The sequence below is a fragment of the Cylas formicarius genome, unplaced genomic scaffold (assembly GCF_029955315.1).
Source record: "Cylas formicarius isolate icCylForm1 unplaced genomic scaffold, icCylForm1.1 PGA_scaffold_1__22_contigs__length_36826433, whole genome shotgun sequence".
NCBI classification, from domain to species: Eukaryota; Metazoa; Arthropoda; class Insecta; order Coleoptera; family Brentidae; genus Cylas; species Cylas formicarius.
The window spans coordinates 1,978,747-1,993,024 of NW_026844264.1; the positions used below are offsets into that span (position 1 = coordinate 1,978,747).

Sequence of the window (14,278 nt, forward strand, 5' to 3'; positions counted from 1 at the left end):
GGGTACACATATTACTTCGAATGTACTGCTCAAAAATACTATTAAAGAATGCCTTCGACTATATCCAGTGGCGCCGTTTTTGACCCGGGTTCTTCCCACAAAGTCGAACGTTATGGGTTACGACCTTCCGCCGAATACGGTGCTAATAATATCGGTATTCAGCACTGGGCGCGAGGAGAATTATTTTCCAAATGCGAATGAGTTCCATCCGGATCGGTGGAATAACAGAAATGGTCGAGGTACTATAGTCCAAAATGCCAATTTGCCGTTCGCTTTGGGTGTAAGGTGAGCATAAGTGAGGGAAATATTTCGTTTCTTAACGCGAGAGAGCAATAAAAAGTAATTTTGCAATGACAGTCAAAAATTCAGTATTTCAGTTTTAAAGACCTAAATTAGGGGACACACTAAATACTTTTCAATAGAAAGACGAGGTTGGCGAACGAAGGTAATGTGACAGAGGTGTTACTAATATTACATAATGGTATTAAGGGGGGCGCCCTCGTGGGCGTCCAAGCACTTAGGCCACCAGATGGGCCCGTTGTGGTATAGGGTTATTACTCTAACTTATACTATATAATAATACGATATACGAGGTGTGTTCGAAAAGTAAGGTGACTTTTGTAATTCGGCCGGCTGCATACATTCCATCTTCAATGTATTTTTTGTATTGTTGGTACACATGTTCCTAACATATGTTCACACTTTCAGCAAGTTTGCACGTTTACTTTTTTTGTGAGACAGAATCGGAGACGTGTTTTATGTGGTGGATGATTTTCTTCAAAAAAAATGGAATAATGAATTTGCATAAAATTTTGTGTAAAAAATGGAAAATAGTGCTGCAAAACACTTGAAATGTTGACAACGGCATATGGTGAATCTACTTTCAGCAAAAAAAATGTTTATAAGTGGTACAAGCAGTTCCAAGATGGTAAAGAAGATGCCGATAACGAACCTCGCTTTGGACGCCCCTGCACGTCAATATTTGATGCAAACGTTGAAGAAGTGAAATAAATGGTGTTGAAAAATCAAATTGCCAAGACCAAGACAAAGATGTTAAGCTCTTGCTTACTGCTTTCTTTGATTATCGTGGCGTAGCACATCAAGAGTTCTTACCACAGGGTCGTACGATCAATAAAGAGTAATACCTTCCAGTTATGCGCCGTTTGTGAGGAACAATACGCAGAAAATGTCCGGAATTGTGGGAAAACAATTCATAAATTTTGCATCACGATAATGCACCTGCTCACTCTTCGTTGCTTGTGTCTAACTTTTTGGCCAAAAACAACATCACAATATTTACCGGATATAGCGGGCTGCGACTTTTTCCTGTCCCCAAAACTCAAGAAATCTATGAAAGCAATGAGGTTTGGAACGATTGAGGAGAAAAAGTCGCTGGAAGAACTCAAGGCTATACCAGAAAGTGCTTACCAGAAGTGCGTCTCGAGAATTGAAAAAAACGTTTACACATGTGTATTATATCTGGGGGGATTACTTTGACTGGGGCAACAATAACGTTGATAAATACATAAATGCTTTTTAATAAAACTTTAAAGTCACCTTACATTTTGAACATACTTCGTATTTTATATACCACAATAACGTTGCTTATTCTTTTTTATGTCTTCTTTTTAAGTTCTTATTCATTGCGTGTACAGTTTTAGTGTTTTTTCTATTCTCTTATTTCTCTCTTTTTCCTGTTTCCCTTGTGATCTGCTGTATCCAATTTTATTTGTGTTGCTTTTTCATTTCTTATCACCATTACTTTTGTCTTAGCCTTAGTTAGTTTTATGCCAGAATCTTCCAGAGCTTTGTTCCACATCGCCATGCTATTTTATAAATCCCTTTTCCTGCGATTACAACTATATCGCCGGCAAAGGGTTGTGTAGTTCTTTGTTACTTAATAAATGATTGTGAATACCAAAGGGCAAGATTCTTATATTTCCTCCTTATTGTTCCTTGTTTAGTTGTGATGACTCTCAAATTTTATTTGCCTATTATTTTCTTTGTATATATTTTTTACACATTCTAATCATTGTAATTATTAATATTTTACCTTTTCCAGAGGTTACTTCTAGTCCATCCTTCCATGAAAGCCTGCATCGCGCTTAATACATTTTTATCACTTTTTCACTTTTTTATCTGATTTTACTGATATTGTTCTTTGTCTTTGAGAAACTTGGCTAAATTCAAATATTAGGGATAACATTGTTGGTATTCCTTTATACCGTGTTTTTCGATCAGACAGACAGTATAAGGTGTAGCGTTATATATATAAAAAAAATCTGCGTTCTATCATCTTCTGATCATTCTTCTGATGATACTGTTCTAGACGAGTTGTGGATTAAAATCGCGATTTAAAAAAAAAAGTACATTGTCGGCGTGATAAAGCCCACCGCAGAGTTTGAGAAACGTCTTCAATCTTTTCAAATTGTTTACAGCGGCGACAAAAAATTACATTTTTGAAACATCTAACAATTATTCAAATTTATTCTGCGACTACATTGAGTCTTTAAACTTTAAATAAATAGTTCTAGAACCCAGTAGGGTAAGTAACTATACTTCCACGTTATTAGACTTTATATTACTATCCAGTGAAGCCCATTTTGATACAGGTGTGAGGGATGTTGTGATCTAGAAGACACTAAGAATAGTGTTGGTGAGATTAGAAAGGGAAGAAACATGAAAAATATCAATAAACAATCTTTTGGCTATTACTACTTTCGAGGATATCATATATATAAAAAATATGAATAACAAAGTCACAACATTAAACAATCACATTATAAATATATTTGATACCTTGGCTCCCGTTTTAGAAATAAAATACAAAAATAAAAAACCACTTTGGTTAACATACACTGTAAAAAATATGATACACCTAAAAAATAAAGCCAACAAAAAATATCAAAACCAGCGGAACGTCTCGAATTGAAATTGTTATAAACAATTTCGGCCTCCTTTTTGTTTGTAAAATTGATTATTCGAGTCTCTTCAGGAGTTTTAGCACTTCTTCCTCGGAAGCAACAATCAACGTCGTATTCTGGTGTTATCTGCCATAGAAGATAGTGCTCGAAACAGGCACGAAGATTATAAAGTAAAATTTTACTGGTATGAAAAATCAAGGCAAGTAATCTATAAATATCACAATCACTATGAAGAGGATTAAAAATTGATATTTTGTTTGCGATATTTCCTAACTTAATCGGTAAATTATTTTCATGCCTTCCGGTGCTATAGATCTTATTGCTTCGACTGTCACAACATCAATTGCAGCAGACGTATTAGATATTAGTTTGTTTATGGCAGCTTGCACCTCAGAAAACAAAATGTCTGGTTCAGCTTCAGTGATATTATGTTCGATAATCATTGTCAGCATGAAGATTTGTACCGTATTCTTTTCAAAACTTTGATGTCTTTAAACCCCCAGATTTTTTATTTCGCAGTTGGTACGTCGATTTTCTAAAGGCATTGGACAAAATTCACCACCATATAATAAAGACTGTTCTTGTGAGCATTTCAATAAACTATCACAATGGCAGGCAGGCAGTAGACGATATCATTGGATGATATGAATAGGTTTTTAATAAGAATTTCTTGGGGTTTCACCAATCAATTTTTCTTCAATATAAAGGCAATCAATTATACATTTGATAAGTTAGAATTATATGAACTTAAAAGCCTCAAAAGGCGCAGAGCTTTTGCTTGTATATGTCTTGCTTGCGGCCTTGTTTATCTGCCGTTCGGTATTAGTATTCGTGTATAACAGACGTGTCTTAAATTACATTAAAAACTCTTATAATTCGGTGTGCAAAATGTTATAATAATGTATCTTGTCAGCATATGGCACTTGTGATATTTTGCAGTTAAGTTTAAATGGTTTTAAGACCCGCTTAAGAAGGTACAAGTAGTAGTTTTGTTTCGGGAAACAAAGGAGGAATCCAGAAGTTTTGTAAAAAAAAAGAAATATTTATTATTTAAAATGTATAATCTTATCGTCCTTTAATACTAAATATTTGGTAATACTTGCAACAAGACAATTCTTCCTTTCATTTCTGTTTTTCCCAATGGATGATAATTGTGAGTCAGATGTAAAAAAGTGCATGGTCATTATGTTCAGTCTCTTAATGTAACAAAACTGTAAAACTTAGTGGTATTCCATAAGCTTAGTAGACAGGTAGTTCACCTACACGCATCTTAGTGAATAAAATTAGAAGTATAGTTTCTTTTCTAAGAAGCAGTTTCAGACAGATATGCTGACAAAAAGCTACTGGAAATTGTAAATTTCAATAAACCTCTTTGTACGAAATTTTCTGTCGAACAAAATCGATTGAAAATGAAATATGACGGCAATTCGACTTTCGCTATATCACTGTGAATCAAACTCCATGAGAAATGGAATCTCTATAATTATAATTAAATATAATTATTGTTATATTTATTATTCTAATAAAGTACCTTTATTAGGACGATTAGGTCCTGAAATCTGAAATACGGAAAACTATCAAATGCAACTTATCTGAACTTTACGGCAAAAAAGTTGTTTAATGGTCGATATTATTTCAAAATTTACATTTGATTACTATGTTGCATTAAGAAACGAAATATAGATATTTATTGGGGTATCGACGAGTTTATCTCCGTAAATGTAGAAAATTCAAATGTTGACACAAAAAACAGGTTTCTAATTGACAGGAAAATATATAAATATAAATGCATACAGAAAATCGCGAATTCAAGAGTAACCCTTTTTTTTACACTGCAATAAATAAATATGGTTTTGAAAAATAAGTGTTTTACATAAATAAGATAACTACTTACCCACACTTATTTCCCACACATAGCGTATTAAATAACTTTTTCTTGATTGGTACTTTAAACCATATAGTTTTTCATACTACTGTTTCTTGTATACAATAATTTTAGAAGATTGTTGGTTTTGTAATAGAATGTTGTTTCATATGTTTTAGTCTTCCTGATGAAGCTTACAAACTTGGACGAAAGCTTCAAATAATTGAGAATAAATGATAGGTGTGATAGAAGCACTTGAGATCTTCATTGCTTCCTCTAACATTCATAATTCAATAAAGAGGTTTCCCATTATTATCCAGCTCGCTTACAACCTCTATCCCTTTACTCTCTTTTTAGTTACTACTTACCTATATTTATAATCACGTTTTCTAAAAATACTATTTCATCATCAAACACAAGAAGTTACAAGTTAGGATGCTACTAGATATCTAGAAGCCCTACTTATGCTAATAACATGTATATAAATCGATTACTATGAAAAAAAATTGAGGAAGTGCATTAAATATACACACGCGCGAGATTTAAATTCTCGTTTTCAACATTCAACAACCAATATGGCCGCTGACGAGTCGTCAATAAGTTTGGACGGCCAAAATGAGTCCAGATCCCATTGAAGGCTGAAAGGAGTTAAGTGTGTAGATATCCTAAATGTAGAGGCGTGTTGCGAAAGATCATTGCAATCTCTACGTTCTACTTCTAAATTAAGATTTTCGTTTAGGTGTGTTTTCACAGGCTACTATTCAAAATGTAACGTTAAAAATGTTTTTATTTGTATAAATTTAGATAAAGTAGCTTATTTGTTAATTAGTCTAAAATAATGATTTGTGGTTATTTATTACCAACAATTTGGTTTTTATCATAGATGTACACTAATTATTAATCATAAAATTATAAAAAACGTCGCACTGACAAAAAATACGCTGACACTGCAAGTTGGCTACGAAATTACCATATCGAAAACAATGTCTTTTATTTCGCAGCTGTTAAAATTGACACCTTTTAAGCTGTCATGTTAAATCCGCACTTTATTTTAGTTTTAAAAAAACTAAAAAAACTATATAAAAATGTTGGGCAACATTATCTTAAGACAGAAAATGAAATGTAAAGTATGTTTTCGAAAAATATTACTGTGTTATTTTTCTCTTATCTTTCTTTTGCTTTCTAAATCTTACAAATTAAAAATTAATTTTGTTTGTGATCTCCGTTGATCTTTGGTACAGCATATACCTTTTAATTTTCTTTTAATTTATTTGCCGTTTGCAAACATTACCCCAAAATTCTTCTAAATAAATAGGTACACTTATTTCCTAACGTTTCATCTCTTTCACGTGTATGCATTTCACTTATGTTTTCTTAAGTTGGGAACTAGAAAAATTAAAATGCATTGGTTTAAAGAAGTTAAACGACTTTATTAGAGTCGCCAGGACGATTAATTGTTGATCGATATTTTAAACAAAACCCTACAATTTATTGATCTGTATATTTAATAATCGCCTTAGCAGTTAATATAAAAATTTTTGGCAAATAAGATTCTGTCAGATTATTTGTTGCAGTCCTCTGAAAATAAAAAGAAACTAGAAAATTTTTACTACAAATTGAAATTAATGTGGATTTACGCAAACCGATCAGAGACCGTTGGCGTGATCAATCTTTTATAAGTAGCTACTTTCATTTTTTTAATACTGATGGCATCTGTCCACGTGAACCACTTTGAAAAATACGATTTCTTTAGTCCATTCTAAATTTTTGTATAAGCATATCATTTATTTTCGTCGCTTTATGTTTATATAAACTAACCGAAGCTATGTTTCAGGTCGTGCATGGGAAAAAGACTCGCCATAACTCAACTCCAGCTAACGCTGGCGGAAATAGTCAAAAATTTTGATTTTACTATTAAAAACTCAAAAGAAATCGCAGTCGACCTGAAAATGGTTCTTGTTCCCTCAGAAGCTATTCAATTACAATTTCGTAGTCTCGATTAAATTTGTACCTGCTTTGTTTCTGTTAATTTTTACACGTTGATATAAAGCATTTTCGAAGCAAACTAGCGTTTTAAATTCCTCGTCACAACTTTTCGTATTTCTTCGGAAATATTAATTATTTTTCGACGTTTGCTTGTTAAAAAGTGGTAATCGCACATATAATAATTTCTGACCTTATATTGCGTTTTGTCTAGGTCTCCCCGCTCCAAAGGTGTAAAAAATTAATAGTATATTATGCAACACGTACGGTAAACGACATTTGACTCGCGAGTTTATTTGACACGATCGGAGCGAGTATTTAATACACGAGTGACTTAAAACGTTTACCGAACGTGTTGCGTACTATATTTTTTCTAAGGCCGTTAGTTTTTGGGTACATTTTCGCAAAACAACACGAATACATTCACTGACATGATCGTCCGAATTGACAAACGTCAAAATTCAACGCGTGGGAAATATCTCCGAAAACATCCGATTGCTCCCAATCTGGTGCGGTAAAATCCCGGAAATGTCCTAAGTGGCTCGGATCCATGGGAAACGAAACTGACGTGGTAAAGTGACGCTTCCCGCACGCTAGATCGGTGTGTAACTAGGCATTTTACAGACGGGAGTAGAAAAACACTATTTACAATTCATCTGTATTTCTTCTGCGTCGGTTGATGAAGAACCGAACTGACAGTCGGCTGGCAGGAGGGATCCAGAAGATTTGTAAATAGCCTGTGGAAGTTTCTTTGAAACCAAAAAGTATCAAGGACGTTTACTATGAATTATGAAAATTTGGGAAATCCGGAAACTTGTGTATTTACAAAAAATCAGGCATTTTTCCGCAAAACTCTATGATTTAGATTATGTTAAAATTTTAACATATTTTTCTATTCTGCTCTGTAAAATACCTAATTTTTCTACAATCTAGCTTGCGGAAAGCGTCAATTTTCACCTGAGTTTCGTTTCCCGCGGATCCGAGCCACTTCCGACATTTCTGGAGTAATTCCGGACGGCTTGAATTTTGACGTTTGTCAAATTCTGTCGATCATGTCAGTATTCGTGTTATTTTGCAAAAATAAGGGGTGTTTTTTTTCGATGTATAGAACTTTAAGCTGCAATAAAACAACAATCTTGTGGCATTATATTTTAAATATGATTTCTGGCATATGATCGCTACGGCTGGCGCGGATGTAGTCCAATCTGGACGTCCAATTTTCGATAACTTTTTCCAACATTTGTGACCGTATATCGGCAATAACACGGCGAATGTTGTCTTCCAAATGGTCCAGCGTTTGTGGCTTATCCGCATAAACCAATGACTTTACACAGCCCCACAGAAAGTAGTCTAGCGGTCTTAAATCACAAGATCTTGGAGGCCCATTCACAGGTCCAAAACGTGAAATTAGGCGGTCACCAAACGTGTCTTTCAATAAATCGATTGTGGCATGAGCTGTGTGACATGTTCGCCTTGTTGAAACCACATCTCCTGGACATCATGGTTATTCAATTCAGGAATAAAAGAGTTAGTAATCATAGCTCTATACCGATCACCATTGACTGTTCTGGCCATCATCGTTTTTGAAGAAGTACGGACCAATGATTCCACCAGCCCATAAAGCGCACCGAACAGTTAGTTTTTCTGGATGTAACGGTGTTTCGACAGACACTTGAGGATTAGCTTCGCTAACTAACCATTCAACCAGAAGTGCGCTTCGTCGATAAACAAAATTCGCTTATGAAAATCGGGAACAACGGCTATCTCGTTTTGGGCCCATTCTACGAATCTACGCCTTACTTGACGATCGTTTGGCTTCAACTCTTGCAGGAGTTGGATTTTGTAAGCACATAAACCAAGATCCTTCCGCAAAATCTTCCATAAAGTGGATGGACACAGATCCAATTCCTGTGCTCGATGGCGGATGGACTCATTCGGATCTTCCTCAATGCTACGCTCTACAGCCGCCATAGCTTCTTCTGTACGCACCGTACGGCATCTCTGGGGATGCGAGTTATCAATAAGAGTAAACTTGGTGCGAAAACGTTCCTTGGTTAATCGAATTAACTGCTCTGATGGACCATTTTGTCGACGATAAAATGGATGTAGTGCGCGATACGTATTCCGCACAGAACCATTATGTTCGAAATAAAATTGCACTATTTGCAAGCGTTGTTCAGGCGTGAGTTTATTCATGATGAATTGCCAAACCAAACTGAGAATACATCACTTGACGGCTGTTAAATCGGTCGCCATCTTGAACAGCAATGCCAACTTAAAGTTCTATACATCGAAACAAAAACACCCATTATATACAAAAACTAACGGTAGTAGAAAAAGTACAATATGCAACACGTTTGGTAAACTTTTTAAGTCACTCGTTTATTAAACACTCAAATGCCGTTTACCTCACTTGTTGCATAAATTTATAAATAGGGTGCCCTGAAATTAGTGGGATAAACTGTAACAGTCCGTCCCAAATAAACTCCAGTTTTCTATAAAAAAAATATGTCGAGAAATGTCTCCTAAAAGGAATGGATTTGAAAATTTTTTTTTTAATAATTATTATAATTAATATTTGCGAAGTAGTAATTTTGCCATGCTCAATCCTTTTCAAAAAATTATAAATGTCAAATTTTGGTTTAGGGTGTAACTTTTAATGGATAAAGTGCAAGGACAAAAGCAGTATGGAAAATTGATTAAAAACATTGTCAATCTCAAAAGTCGAATTTGCTACTGATGAAATTAAATCGCGCAGATAACCAGTTACAGCTGGGTTAACTTGTATTGAAAATATAGTTCAAAAATTCAAAGAATTACATAGAAAGGGTCTGGAATTACCTATCATCCCTACAAATATGTTAACATTCATACTGTCCAAAAATAATTTGTGGCGACTGAATCATCGAGCAGCTCCAGGAATTATGTTGCCTTCGGTACAAGCGTGAAATGAAAAAACTATAGTGTCTAGCAATTCCATTAACTCCATATGCATAAATTGTTAATCAAACGGCACAAATGGGCAGGGGCAAACATCCGCCAGCAATTATATACACTGCATTCAATGTTGCATATTACAAACGCAATACGTAAGTTCTAAATGTAGGTATTAACAATTTTGAAACTGAATAAAAATAAAGAACGTTTGAAAATATTGTACTGACAATACTGTATCAAAATATTAGACAAATTACTAATTACAAATTCAAGGATATAATTGACTTATTACGATACGTACCAGTGAAACATCATGATTTCTTCAAATTAATCAATCAAATAAATTCATATTGGTAATTTTGTACGCCATGTTTTGAATCGCATAAATTGGATGAAACTTGGAGTTATCAGTAGCAAGGGTTAAAGCTGGAGTTTTTGTTGGTCCGCAAATTAGACAGATTTTCGCCAATGAAACTTTTCCAGCGCTGCTATTCAAAAGCAAAGGAACAGTGTTAAATCAGTAGTTTTTGGATTTTTAGGAAATAAAAAAGATGAAAAGTACGAAAAGTTGGTTGCTGAAATATTTTAAGGCTACGGGCTGCAGAATGTCATTAAAAGTGCATGCTCATCAGAAAAGCAAGGAGAACATTTTCATCAGGACATTTGAGTGTCGAACGTTACCAAGGCGAATACAATGAAATTATTGGGAATTATTAAGAGGAAGTACTCGTATTTGGACGGATTCCTATAAAATTAACAGATCAAACGAACTTACCTGAAGTGAAGTTTGATCTGAATTATATGAAGCCTCGTCGATATAATTAAGTAGAACGTAGTACCTTCCACTTCGTATTCAAACTACACGCATTTTAAAGATATCGATTTTTTTTGTTCCGTGCACTGCGCTAGCATCGGTCCGTCATGCCGGTATCTTATCTCATTCTTTTAAAGCAAACCAAATATTTATAATTGTATGCCTATGGTTATGGGTTGGGAGGGACTTAATTATATCGACGAGGATTCATATAATTCAGATCGAACTTCACTTCAGGTAAGTTTGTTTGATCTATTAATTATATTATGCCTCATCTTCATAATTAAATAAAACGTAGATGTTTAAAGAAATTTGCAACAATCATAAATATGTAGTCTATTCCTGGAAGAAACGAAATTATCACAAAAGCATGGTAATAAACGATTGTTCAACACTAAGCAAAAGGCTACCTTTGAAAATACATGTAAAGAGTAATTAGAGATTAAGAGCCCAGAACAGCCTGGGCAAAATTTTACTATTTTAACAAACGGCGTTGATAGAAATAAGCAAATGTTTTTGACTTTTCAGTCCATCCTGCTGCCAGCCTAATTATAACCATACTTGCTCCCTTACGAGCCGCGGCGGATGTCATGTACTATGGGCAGTAAATATGGATTTATCAACACCACTACATTTGAGAACTGTCTACTCCATCTACTAATGGAGTTAGGTTTTGCATTTTTGAGTTGGCTGTAATCTATTTAAACCAGACGCTTTGAGTCGCTTAATGATTTAAATGCTAAATTTAAAGCTCTATATTAGAGATTTCAATACTAGCCAACGTCTGAAGCCTTTGTCTAGTACTAAACGCTAATAGTGCTGCTAACTTATAAGTTAATTTTTGTAAGGAAATGTCAGTAATAATAATAATTTCATTTATTCACATGTTAATATACAATGAAAAGCACACGGAATGTTTTTATATAGTTAAGGACATTAGACGGGTCCCAAATAGTTTTTGGGTTTGTTAGCCTAAAATCATTGGTAAAAGATAATCCTGCTATTTGAGCTGTTCCACATCTGTATGAGTTCAAGGTCCCGTAAGAAGCGCCTTTATTAAAAAACAATGTCAAAAATGTTTTAAGGCATCTGGTACAGATACTGAAAATACATTTAGATTTTCTGGCTTGCAAAACTCTCACCTAAGTTTCAAACAGGGATTATACTGCTTAATGGTACCACTGGTAATGGAAGCCATACAAATATCCAGTGATGTTTCAGATACTCCGCCTAACTGCAATGCTTGCCGGATATGACTTCTGCTACCAACTTAGTCCATTATTTAAAAAATACTAGTCTTCACACAAACTTCGTTCGCTTGTGGTAGGGATAAGCTTTGCAGGGTAACGGTAGTATTACTATGGTTTATTATGCTTAGGGTAATGTTATTCATATTTTGAAGATATTTGATCTGTAAGTGGTGTATTGTACTGTTGATGAATAAAGGTATAAATAATGATAATTAGAAACAAGATAAGTTTACTTGTAGTTATAGTCATTAAATATTGTTGACTATTTCTGTTAAAGTGAAAATAAATCGAAAAGTTTTTAAAACAGGTATATGGGTGACGAGCCCTATCATAAGAGAGAAGTAATTAATTTACTAACAATTACTACACCGAAAATGCTCGTTGCTTTATCTTCAAACAACTTAATATGATCGTGAAAAGTGGGAATGCATAAATATAAAAAGTTAACCAGTTAATTGTAAATGCATCTACCGCATAACTTTCTGGACTCTCAGCCAAGAAATAAACCGTTTACGTATTTTATTAACTCTTGAAGCAAATAAGTCAATATCGGATTTATTAAATTGACGGGTTATTTTTTGAAATACCTCATTATTTAACTCCCCCTCGGTTTCAGTTTCCAACTGCCTAGATTCCTTGTCTGCCTCAATATTATTCTGAGATTTAATATACGATGCATATACATAAATTTCCCTTTTTTCGCACCATTGCTATATTTTTCTTGCTGAGTTAAATTTAGGATAACGAACGGAACCCATTTGATTAATGCCTGCTTTTGTTGTAGTGTTATATATCCGGCATAAATATTACAATTAGAAATGCAACTGGCAAATTATTTTATAGCAAAAAATGCAAAATGAGTTCTAGATAGTTTATATATTCCTGCATTTCGCCTTTGTTCCAGAAACCATGAGCCCTTTTTTCCTCACAGTAACTGCCCCAACCAATTGTCGACGCGTCAGAGTGAATATCAAGAGAGGGAAAGTATCCCCGAGATTTTATAAGCGAAATTGCTTTTACTATTTCTGTATAAACATCCGTACATAACTGCCCGGAAAGCCGAGATCAAAACACGAATAAAGTGAGCAAATTCCTTGATTCTGCATTTTTTACGTTCTAAATGTTTTATAGAAAGCTTGATGAGGTAAGCCACCGGGATGACGGACCGATGCTAGCAGAGTGCACGGAACAAAAAAAAAGTCGATATCTTTACAATGCGTGTAGTTTGAACACGAAGTGGAAGGTACTACGTTTTACTTAATTATGAAGACGAGGCGTAATGTAATACTTTCTTATGTCCCTTTCTTTTTTCATCTGATCACGACTTAAAATGTCTATATTTTATCCTTTAAAATCACAGTCAAATTTTATGTTGAGTAACACAGATCAACACAAATATTAAAATTTGAGAAAGTTCTATCGGAAAAAACGTTGCTGCCAAAATTTCGTTTATTTAAAAATGTTACGATATTTTAAAAACTCGGGCGGGAAAAAATTCAGAAAAGTTTCCCTTTAAAAGATACCAAATAAAGGGAGTTGGAACCGTGAACGCATCGTCCCTGTCGATTTTCAAATAAAGTAATATAAACCGTAAATCGTCGACGGGATAACGAGACTGGAAGTTATTTGCATGAGGGCGCGACAAAAAAATATAACGCATGGGCGATATTACAGAGTTCAACGAAAATCTTAGGAGAATTCGCATTTTTTCGCAAAATAATTGTTCGGTTTTTATTTATTTTACAATAACGCTAAAAAAAGAACAAAGCTCAAGAAATGCTACTTTATCTTGGACGCATATTTCTCTTCAACTTAAAATACATGCGGAACTAGTGGCCTAACTACTTGGAGTAAAATTGTCCGATATTACAAAAATGATCATCAACCAAGCGAAAATATCTTAAAGAATCCAAGAATCGAATGTTCCAAAAGCACTTGAAACAGATCTCTGTACAAGGACAATCGCCCGCGACTAGAAATAATCCAACATATCTATGCTCTGTTTCTTAATGGGAAAAAGTTATTAATGATTATTGAACTGCAAGAAGTAATTGCTGTAGCCGTACTCCATAGGAGTAGTGTTGTACAGGGATATCTTTTATATTTGCGTACCCACGTATCGAGGTTAACGGAAGCCACCGAAAATAATTTTTAAAACAATAGTTGTATAATTTTTGCCAGGCGTTCGAAAATGGGTTACTCAGGGTCAGAAAATCTTCCAGTAGTTCGTCTTTCTTATTCCAATAAGTATCAATAATAATACTAAAAATTCTAAAAAACGCAATATCAACAACAAACGATAACAACGATAATTAAACGAACAGTAATGAAAATATAACATGAAGTGAATGGCTATGTGTTTTTTGCATATCCTCCATGATTTCCCAAACATTTTCTAATATTATCTCTCATTCAAAATAGAGTCTGGATGATCACTGTGGAGCATGAATATTTCTTTTTCAATTCTTTGACTCACCACTCGTATATTTTGAGGTCTGTTATTGTA

At 34.2% G+C, this 14,278-nt stretch overlaps 2 protein-coding genes across 8 annotated transcripts in view; one reads left to right on the forward strand and one right to left on the reverse strand.

Moving 5' to 3' along the window:
* Positions 1 to 6,844, forward strand: part of LOC132697369 (cytochrome P450 315a1, mitochondrial) — a 42,131-nt gene extending 35,287 nt beyond the window's left edge. For 3 of the 4 annotated variants that reach the window (XM_060662814.1, XM_060662816.1, XM_060662815.1), the window contains exons 5-6: positions 2 to 285; positions 6,623 to 6,844. In XM_060662814.1, coding sequence (XP_060518797.1) covers positions 2 to 285; positions 6,623 to 6,791 — 453 coding nt within the window. In that variant the 3' untranslated portion in view covers positions 6,792 to 6,844. The remainder of the gene's footprint in view (position 1; positions 286 to 6,622) is intronic. The other variant, XM_060662817.1, reaches the window with a different exon arrangement.
* Positions 1 to 14,278, reverse strand: part of LOC132697368 (tyrosine-protein kinase transmembrane receptor Ror-like) — a 239,270-nt gene that overhangs the window by 87,433 nt on the left and 137,559 nt on the right. The window lies entirely within an intron of this gene.